This window comes from Hibiscus syriacus, unplaced genomic scaffold (assembly GCF_006381635.1).
Source record: "Hibiscus syriacus cultivar Baekdansim isolate YM2019G1 unplaced genomic scaffold, ASM638163v2 tig00013386_pilon, whole genome shotgun sequence".
In the NCBI taxonomy this organism is placed as follows: Eukaryota; Viridiplantae; Streptophyta; class Magnoliopsida; order Malvales; family Malvaceae; genus Hibiscus; species Hibiscus syriacus.
Window position 1 is genome coordinate 804,689 of NW_024062302.1, and position 10,539 is coordinate 815,227.

General features: G+C 32.4%; 1 protein-coding gene across 1 annotated transcript; it reads left to right on the plus strand.

Moving 5' to 3' along the window:
- The first annotated feature begins 3,072 nt into the window (after positions 1-3,072).
- On the plus strand, positions 3,073-10,175 carry LOC120206233 (BTB/POZ and MATH domain-containing protein 2-like). Its single transcript, XM_039205952.1, has 4 exons — positions 3,073-3,579; positions 4,499-4,847; positions 5,084-5,360; positions 9,925-10,175. Exons 1-4 carry the CDS (start codon positions 3,170-3,172, stop codon positions 10,101-10,103), a joined length of 1,215 nt encoding a protein of 404 aa, XP_039061883.1. The 5' UTR covers positions 3,073-3,169; the 3' UTR covers positions 10,104-10,175.
- Positions 10,176-10,539: the final 364 nt, after the last annotated feature.

The window sequence follows — 10,539 nt, forward strand, 5'->3', positions numbered from 1 at the left end:
AGAGGATAGAATCAACAACAAAAGGAAAGTTATTGATTCTTAAGCTTGCTTGATGTGCATATGTCTACTTTATCTAGAAAGAAAGAAATTACAAGTATTTCCCAGGTGTTCATAAGACTAAGATTGATATAGTTAGAGCTATACAAACAGGGATGAACTGGTGGGTGTTAGGGGAGGTCGTACCCACTAGAAATTTTAAATTATCTTACATTTTAAAAATTTTCTTTGTTTAATTTTGTACCCTTAAAATTTTATAATTCACACTCCAAAAACTTTAGAGTAAATTAAAAATTTGTTAACTGAACGTTGCTCTCTCTCCTATTTCACTCACTGCACTTTAAATCTTGTCAATTTCCTCACTTAATACATTGAGTTTTGTTGGTCACTCAGTCGTTAAATAGTTAAAGACGTTAAAATGAGTTGTTATATAGATGCAAAACGACGTTGTTTTGATGAAAAATTTATTTTTTAAAAACGGAGTCATTTTCAACGTCATTAACTATTTAACGGCTGAGTGGCCAAAATAGGAGAGCGAGTAAAGTTCATTGATAAAAAAATAATATATTAAGTTCAGTGAGAAAATTGAAAACTTTTAAAGTTCAATAAGCAAAACATGAGAGAGAATAAAGTTCAATGATGAAATTTGTAATTTCCCCCATTTTTAATATAGCTTTTTAAGTTCACACCCCGACATAAATTTATGCTTTCATCCTGTGTACAAGCAATATAAATTTTGTGGAGAGGGGTATTAACGGGGATGGACCTAATGAATTGGTGAGAGAAGACGTTATGAAAAATTCAAATTTTCATATATTTTAAGTTTTTTTTATATTTTTTTATTAATAATCTATTTTAACCTCCTAAAATTTTATAAATTTATCCCTCTAATATAAAATATGTGTATGCCTTTATATAATAATAGGAATGATTTTATAAGCTATATGCTTTGTATAAATTGGAGACGAAGTAACATATGAACTAGGTTAATTTTATAAACAAAAATACCCAAAACTATGTCTTTACACAACTAACAATGGTATGACAAAAAAGAACCAAATTCCAAAAGTTTGGTGAAAAACCATAATTTTATAAAGTTGAACGACCAAAATATAAAAAAGATAAAATTGAGTGACTAAACGTATGTTTTTATCTATACATATTTATTCGTTTACATAAAGTAGTCAACATCCATTGCTGAGACGATCATTAGTCAACATCCATTGCTGAGACGATCATATAGAAGCACATTCAATATCGAACTAACAAATTTATTTTCTGAACGTTGTTTTTATGGATTTAGGTGTAGGATTTCAAGAACCCCATTAAATCAAAATAAATATGCCCAACGATCCAAGTCTTCGGTCAAAGCATGTAAAATTGTACGCATAAATTATTCCTTTTATAATTTACTTGTGAATCTAATTTTAATATATATATATATATATATATAATATTTTAATATATTTTCATAAAAATATTTTATATAATATTTAAATTATTTTTATTAATAAATTAATTTTCAAATATTATATAGATTTATTTTAATTATAATATAATAATTTAATATATATTATATTATATTTTTATTATTTTAATAATAATAATAATAATATTTATCACAAACACAAAAAGCAATTTTAGTGGTAAAAAATAATATTATTAATTTTAGAGTCAACTACATCATGTGTATACGTTACAATAACTAAAGAGACTATAAAAAATATTACTATGTAATCGCTCTATATTATTCAAAAAATTATTACAATTATCTCATTCTTTTATGCGTATTTGTTTATTGTTTACTTTTCAGAAATCTTCTCTATTAAAAAACAATGCAAATTATAGGGAGATCTATAAGTATCATTTATTATACCTATGTTAAAAATAGTCTAGAATAATATAGAAATAGTAGGTGTACAATACCCAAATTTTGACTAGTGATCAAAATGTAAGTTTTGAAAATTTAGTAGTCAAAGTATAAATTTTGTAAAAGTTCAAGGACCAAAAATGTAAATTTTTAAAAAAATTATATATTTTAGTCGGTAAATGAATAATTTATTCTGAAATTAACGTTTTCACTAGATCAAGAAAATCGACCTTAATTCCACTGATACATGTTAAATTTCACCGTTCTAAATTATGGAAATAATATTTCTAACATTTTTTTATTATCCTTCAAATTTTATTGAAATTCCGGTTTAATCGGATTATTCGAATCTTCATCGGACTTTACTACTTTATAGCTTTTAATAAAAATCCCGAATTAAAATTTTGATCCTACGAAAACGTTAATTTCAGAATAAACTCTTCATTTATGGTAAAAAATATACAACTTTTAAAAAATTATATTTTTGGTCTCTAAACTTTTATAAAGTTTATACTTTAGTTACTAAACTTTCAACGCTTACATTTTAGTCAATAGTCAAAATTTGAAGTATTGCAAAGAATTTGTAGAATAAAAAGATAACTAACGTCAAAGAGTTGGGCTGGTATTAATAGTATATCTTAGATCTTCTTTAGTGAACGAATTAGGCTCTATGAAATTTCCAATATTCTCTCTACAATATAAATTAATTAAAGTAGTAATTTGCATTTCAAAACATAAGTTCCTAGGGATTAATAATAATTATGCTTTATAATTATTTTTGATACAATTAAGAACAAATTTAAAATTTTATATCAAAATTGTTAACTTAGAAAGTTATGTTAAATTTTTGGAAGTATGGAATTATAAAATATAATGAAATATAAAATTAAATAAAATATAAATTTTTAAATTATATAAAATTTTAAATTTTTTAAAAATATCATTACATTCTAATATTTCTCCATTTATCGAATAAACCTACCAAGCAAACATGAAAAAAAATATTAATTAAAATTGATTAATGTTTTTTTCATTAATTGAATGAAAAAAAAATTAATGAATAAACTTTTGATTATTTATTAAGTATCAAATAAAAAACTCCTATATAAGTTCCTTGCTAAATTCATAACAATCACAATTCACGCATAGCAATACAGTCACCATCTTCTTTTAGTATTCTCGTCTCTCCTTATTCTCCATCTCTGAAACCCTATAAATTCTTCCTCATAATAACATAAAAAGAAAATAAATTAAGCTACAACTTCAGGTTCGGGAGATTACTACTAATTTCTTGTGGGTAATATGGGGAGTGTTCTACGGGGTACGTCGACGCCGTCTTCGTCCTCCTCCGTAAGCGACACCACGGTGTCTACGTCAGTGACAGAGACGGTGAACGGGTCACATCAGTTTAAGATTACGGGATATTCGCTGTCAAAAGGTTCGGGGATTGGCAAATACATAACTTCAGACACGTTTATGGTGGGTGGATTTTTGTGGGCGGTCTATTTTTATCCCGATGGGAAGAGCCCCGAAGACAATGCCGTCTACATTTCATTGTTTATTGCTTTGGCGAGCGAGGGGACCGATGTTAGGGCTCTATTTGAGCTCACACTTTTGGATCAAAGCGGCAAAGAGAGGCATAAGGTGCATAGCCATTTTGGGAGGATGCTTGAAAGTGGGCCCTATACGCTTAAGTATCGCGGCAGCATGTGGTAAATTTTATTTTCTTATTGGATTGATCTTCGACTTTTTTTTCCTTGAACAACATATGGTGGTAGTTTTGTCGTCTCACAATTTGTGAATTACCTTTTTGATTGATTGAATTTTTGGTTGGTTTTGAGGGTTTGATGTGTTAATCTCGGTTGTTTCTTGTTCTTTGTAATCTTTTATGGAGTTGCTACCCAGTAAGAACTGCACCTTGGATTAGTTTGTGTTTCTTGTTTGTAGTTTGTAATTCCCAGGTTCACAAAGGGTGGATCGTGGGTTTTTTCTACTTCATTTTTTGAGCTTTGTATTGGTTCATAGGGAACTGCTGGAGAATTTGAGGAATGAGCTTCTCTTTGGTGTCAATACTGTTTGACATCAAAAGAAGCTGTGGCTGTCTGAACATAATGTTGCAAGAATTATGCTAAAATTTGTTACTAGTCTATTGCGTTATGCTTTGTCCATTATTTGTTCTCTAGCTAAGTTCCTGGTGACTTTAACCTTCACTGCTAGTATTAGATTTGAAGTCTTTATTAGTCGTATTATGTTGGTCTTTCTGTCATTCTGCTTGCCTCATCGAGATTCTATCATATGTATTCTTAATTTGAAAGATATGTAAATATTTCAAAATTAAGTTTATGGTTTTGAGGAGAGGTTGTTTGTTTACGCTGCAGAAGTAAAGAAATCATTTTTTTTGGTAATATGTCTGGTTTGCTATTTTGAGCGTTGCATGTGTACGAGTTACTTTTTATTAAATACTGTTACCAACAATTGAATTCTTTTAGGCTAATGTTTAAGGGTTTTTTTTTAACATTTTGCATGATGCCGCCAGTTTGATTGTTTGTCTACATGGATTAGTTTGTTTGTTTCGCTTCCCATTTCAAAACTTCTGGTGAGCATTGAAGCAATATTTTGATTTGATTCCAGGGGATATAACCGATTCTTCAAAAGAACTCTACTGGAACAATCAGACTACCTCAAGGATGATTGTCTTTCCGTTCACTGTAGTGTTGGCGTCGTTAAGTCACATACAGAGGGTCCTAAGATTTATTCCATAGCTGTTCCGCCTTCAAACATTGGTCATCAATTTGGACAACTTCTAGAAAGTGGTAGGGGAACTGATGTAACCTTTGAAGTTGACGGGGAAATCTTTCCAGCCCACAAGTTGGTACTTGCTGCTCGTTCGCCTGTGTTTAGGGCTCAACTATTTGGTCCAATGAAAGATCATAATACAAAACGTATAGAAGTTCAAGATATGGAAGCTCTTGTTTTTAAGGTTCAATGCACTTCCTCCTGTTTTTCTATTTGCTTTGTATTATTCTATTATGATACTTCATTGTCGTCAGACCTTTCTTTATGTGTCTGAAAACAATGTTATTCATACCATAGTTTTAGTTGTCTATAATTTATTTGTCAAGCTGAAGCAATTAAGCAAATTGGGTGTTGATAAGTATGCAATCGTTATACTGAATAATGAAGCATTGTCTCTATGTCCTATTTTGCACTTTTCAGGCCCTTCTTCATTTTATATACTGGGATTCTCTTCCTGACATGGAAGAGCTCACTGGTCTCAACTCAAATTGGGCCTCTACTTTGATGTTCCAGCATCTGCTTGCAGCCGCAGATCGGTATGGGCTAGATAGGCTACAACTAATGTGTGAGGCTAACCTTTGTGAGGGTGTTGCCATTAACACTGTAGCAACTACATTGGCCTTGGCTGAGCAACACCATTGTTTCCCGCTTAAAGCTGTGTGTCTCAAGTTTGTAGCAAAGCAAGAAAATCTAAGGGGTGAGTCTCATTTTGTTTTGATATTTACATTGATGTTGCATCAGGATCTGGTATAAGTATAAAGTATCAGTTTAGTCATAAAAATGTAATTGATTATGCCAATTATCAGTTGGACCAAGGTTCTTTGTTTCTTATATTGATAATCATTGAAATCAGGGACTGCAACCAAATTGGTGAGAATTGTTTTTACTTTTTAGATTGTAGCCTAGCAAATCATCTTATAGCTCCTTTAGCCTGGACTCTTGTTTTTCAGCCTTACAGAGTGGTTGGAAAGTCTATAGGTTCGACATTTATTAAGATAGATCTTACTGTAATTGTAGAAATCAGAGTAATTCTCTATAATTTCTTATTCTTTTCAATATGACAGATTACATATTTATATACAAAATATCCCTCTAAAGTAGGAAACTCTAAGAAAAGAAAAATAATAATCCTAGGATATGATCCCTTAAAATAAGAGATTGTAGAAATCTATTTACAAAATCATATCTCTATAGGAATGGCAACAAATCATATCTCTATAGGAATGGTAACAAATCATATCTCTATAGGAATGGTAACAAATCATCTCTATAATTCCTACACTCCCCCTCAAGCTGGAGAATATACATTGTATAATCCCAGCTTGAATAGGAATTTATTGAAAACAGGCTTTGGCAAAGCCTTAGTAAGAATGTCTGCAACTTGTTCTTCTAAAGGAATGTATGAAAGTGTGGCTGTCTTTTTGTTAACTTGATCAGCAATAAAATGCCTATCAATCTCAACATGCTTTGTCAGATCATGTTGAACTGGGTTCTTGGCAATTTGAATAGCAGATTGATTATCACACAAAACTTCAAAGTGATCCTCTTGATTAGTGATAAGTTCTTTCAGTAGTTTAAGTAGCCAAATTCCTTCGCATATTCCCAATGCTAGTGCTCTAAATTCAGCTTCAACACTACTTCTTGAAACGACATATTGTTTCTTACTTCTCCAAGTTGTAAGGTTTCCCCAAACAAAGGTGCAGTAGCCACTAGTGGATCTCCTTTCAGTAAGGTCTCCGGCCCAACTAGAATCTGTAAAGATCTTAACAGTTCTGTCTTGTGTCTTCTTAAACATTAAACCGTGTCCTGGAGTTTTCTTCAAGTACTTGAGAATTCTATTTGCTGCTGCCATATGCTCTTCAGTAGGATTAATCATGTGTTGACTTATCACATTTACATGAAATGCTATATCTGGCCTTGTCAAGGATAAATATATTAGTTTCCCAACTAATCTTTGAAATTTCTCTTTGTCTACCATGGACCCATCTTCTTTGTTAAATTTCAAGCTTGCCTCCATTGGTGTATCAATCGGCTTACAACCAAGAAAACCAGTTTCTTTGAGTAAATCAAGTACATATTTTCTTTGGTTGATCACAAGTCTTTCTTTTGATCTTGCCACCTCCATTCCTAGGAAATACTTTAGCTTTCCCAAGTCCTTAGTTTCGAATTCCTTATTTAACAACTTCTTCAAATTGCAAATCTCTTCTTCATCATCTCCAGTAAGAATTATGTCATCCACGTACACAATAAGGATAGCTTTCTTATTTGTAGAAGTTACCTTGATGAAAAGAGTGTGATCAGCGAGGGATTGCTTGTAGCCGTTTTTTAGGATGACTTTAGTGAACCTCTCGAACCAAGCTATGGGTGATTGTTTTAACCCGTATAAAGACTTGTTGAGCTTGCACACCTTGTTACTTCCTTCAACAGACTTTAAGCCAGGTGGCAACTTCATATAGACTTCTTCTTCTAGCTTGCCATTAAGAAAAGCGTTTTTTTACATCAAGTTGGTGTAACTTCCAATCGCAATTTACAGCCAAACTTAGGAGTACTCGAACAATATTCAGCTTCACCACAGGTGCAAAAGTTTCTGTGAAATCTATCCCATATGTTTGTGTAAATCCTCTGGCCACTAGTCTCGCTTTGTATCGTTGGATGCTACCATTTGAGTTATACTTTACAGTAAAGATCCATTTACAGCCAACAACCTTTTTTCCTTGAGGAAGGTCCGTAACAGTCTAATTAGCATTTTTCTCAAGTGCACAAATTTCCTCTTCAACAGCCCTTCTCCATTTTGAATTCTTTAGAGCTTCAGCTATGCATGTGGGAACCTGTTCTTTATCCAAGTTTGCTGTAAATGCTTGAAAAGACGGCATCAATGAATTATAACCAGTAAATTTTTCAATAGGATGCTTGGTGCACTGTCTAACCTCTTTTCTAATAGCAATAGGGAAGTCACCTAGAGTAAGGGGAAGTGGACTTACTGATTTCTTCTTCTATTTCGGCAGCTGGACCCAAATCCAATTCTCGGCAAGCATCAGATTGCAAAACACCTCAGGAATATGTTTTCTTTTTCTTGTATAGAAACGGAGCTGTTTGATTGGTGTTGTTTGTGGAATATTTTGAATGGGAGTAGGTGTATTTTCAAGAAGGGTATTTAAAGTGGGTATGGGTGAAGTAGTGATAGGTACTACCGGTGGATCAATGAGAGTAGTTACAAGTGACAAATCTGTAGGTAAGGACAAAATTGGTGGCAATTCTGAAGGTTGAGAATGAAGAGTAGGAGGAGATACCTGAGGTGACTAAAAATCCTTCCATGTCTCCCCCTGAATTTCAGCCTGAGTGAAATAGGGATCCTGCTCATAAAATGTTATATACATAGTGGTAAAAAATCGTTTTGAAGGAGGATGATAGCATTTATAACCTTTCTTAAGTGAAGAATACCCAACCAGTACACACTTTAATGATTTAGGATCTAACTTGGACTAATTAGGAGCAATGTTTTGGATAAAAGCAGTACAACCAAATATTTTAAGTGGAAGAATGGATGAGATAGGTTTAAAATAGGGAAAGTATTGCAAAAATATAGATTGAGGTGTTTGAAATTGTAAAAACTTACTAGGCATTCGATTTATTAAATATGTGGCAGTTAATAAGGCTTCCCCCCACAAATATTTTGGAACATTAGTGGTAAATAGAAGAGAACGAGTGACTTCAAGGAGGTGTCTATTTTTTCTTTCGGCAATACCGTTTTGTTGTGGGGTGTTAACACAAGAACTAATCTGAACTATGCCCTTTTCCCTAAAAAACGCACCCAAAGACTTAGCAAAAAATTCACTGCCATTATCAGATTTAAAGAGCTGAATTTTAGACCCAAATTGAGTGAGAACCATGTTATAAAATTGGGTAAAAACACCTGCAGTTTCAGATTTATCTTTTAGCAAATAAGTCCAAGTTATCCTACTGTGATCATCAATGAAAGTGATAAACCACTTACAATTATCAGCATTCTTCACCCGAGAAGGACCCCAAATATCACTGTGGAACAAAGCAAAAGGGTGAGAAGGCTTATATGTAGAAGGATAATAAGTTGATTTAGTATGTTTGGCAAGAGAGCAAACTTTGCAAGAAAAAGAATTTGGCCTTTTATGAATAAATAGAGCAGGAAAAACTTTTGCAAGATAGTGAAAACTAGGATGACCTAAACGATAGTGCCATAACATAACATTATCAACTTTTTCTAAAACGGTGAAAGATTTCGAGATTTCGGTTTTAGTAGAGGCAGGAAGAATGTAGAGACCATTCTGCAAGCTGGCCTTACCAATCATCTTCTTCTAGTTCAGTGCCTGCAAAGTACAATCAATATCATTAAAAATTGCAGAGCAGTGCAAGTCGGTGGAAAGTTTACTAACGGAAACGAGATTGCAAGCTAGATTTGGTACGAAGAGGACATTTTTAAGTACAATGTGGTCATTGAGAATAACAGTGCCATGTCCTTCTATTTTGCACAAAGAACCATCAGCCGTTTTGACAACTTTACCAAAGTTTGGAAAAAAATTGCAAAACAAATTCTTATTACCAGTCATATGATCCGTAGCACCAGAATCGAGGATCCAATTAGGAGACGATTGGGAGGAGAAAAAAACTGTAGCATGAGATTTACTTTCTGGTTCTTTCATGACCAGATTAGATTACCTTCTGATTGAGCAGCAGAACCAGAATTTTTTTTTGAATTTGAAGTGATCTCCGGAGTAGGAGAAGAAGTTGTGGACATCATCTAGGTTGGAAAGAAACCGTAACCTAAGCTGATACCATGTAGAAATCAGAGTAATTCTTTGTAATTTCTTATTCTTTTCAATATGACAGATTACATATTTATATACAAAATATCTCTCTAAAGTAGGAAACTCTAAGAAAGGAAAAATAATAATCTTAGGATATGATCCCTTAAAATAAGAGATTGTAGAAATCTATTTACAAAATCATATTTCTATAGGAATGGCAACAAATCATATCTCTATAGGAATGGTAACAAATCATATCTCTATAGGAATGATAACAAATCATCTCTATAATTCCTACAGTAATACATGGATCGCAAATGCCACTGCTAAATGCAGTCAAAACCAGTCTCACCTTGAAGTTCCATGTAGCGCAATTGCATCATATAAGGGTTTGCTGCAATTGTAGTCTACGTGTTTCTTATTTCCTCTTTTCTAACAATGTTTCTTGACTGAACCTGTGGTTCATTTATTCATTTGCAGCTGTAATGCAAACTGATGGCTTTGAGTACTTGAAAGAAAGTTGCCCGTCCATCTTGAGTGAACTATTGGAATATGTAGGTAGAGTAAATGTACACCCAGTGGTAGTATGCAGACATGAGAATGAAGCCATCCTCGATGGAAGTGATGTTGATGGTAGGCGAGTGAAGCAACGGTTATAATAGTAGCAACTTTTGTAGTTAAATTTGAATAACAGAATCCTTTTTTTTTATAAAAAATAAGTATAATTTCTCTAGTATTAGGGAAAAAAAGTTCCCAGTTGTATAAGCTTTCCATGGAAATGCAATTCTCATTTGGTGCCTCTATGTTTGCCTTTTATTGGGAAAGTGAAGTGTTTCCAGAATTGAAGCTTATTCATTTCTTACCTTTTGACATTTTTAAGTATGCCTTATTATAATTTTTATGCTTAATATATTATTTGATTATCTTTAATTGTCATGCTTTTTAAATTTCGAAATTTTGCTCTTGATTCAAGATGAAAGTTAGTAAAATTGTTAATTCAAATTTATTAATAATCATTAGATTATTCATAAATTATAAATTTAATTTTATTATATAATTTGACCATTTTATGTTCCTGCAATTTAATTATATTAT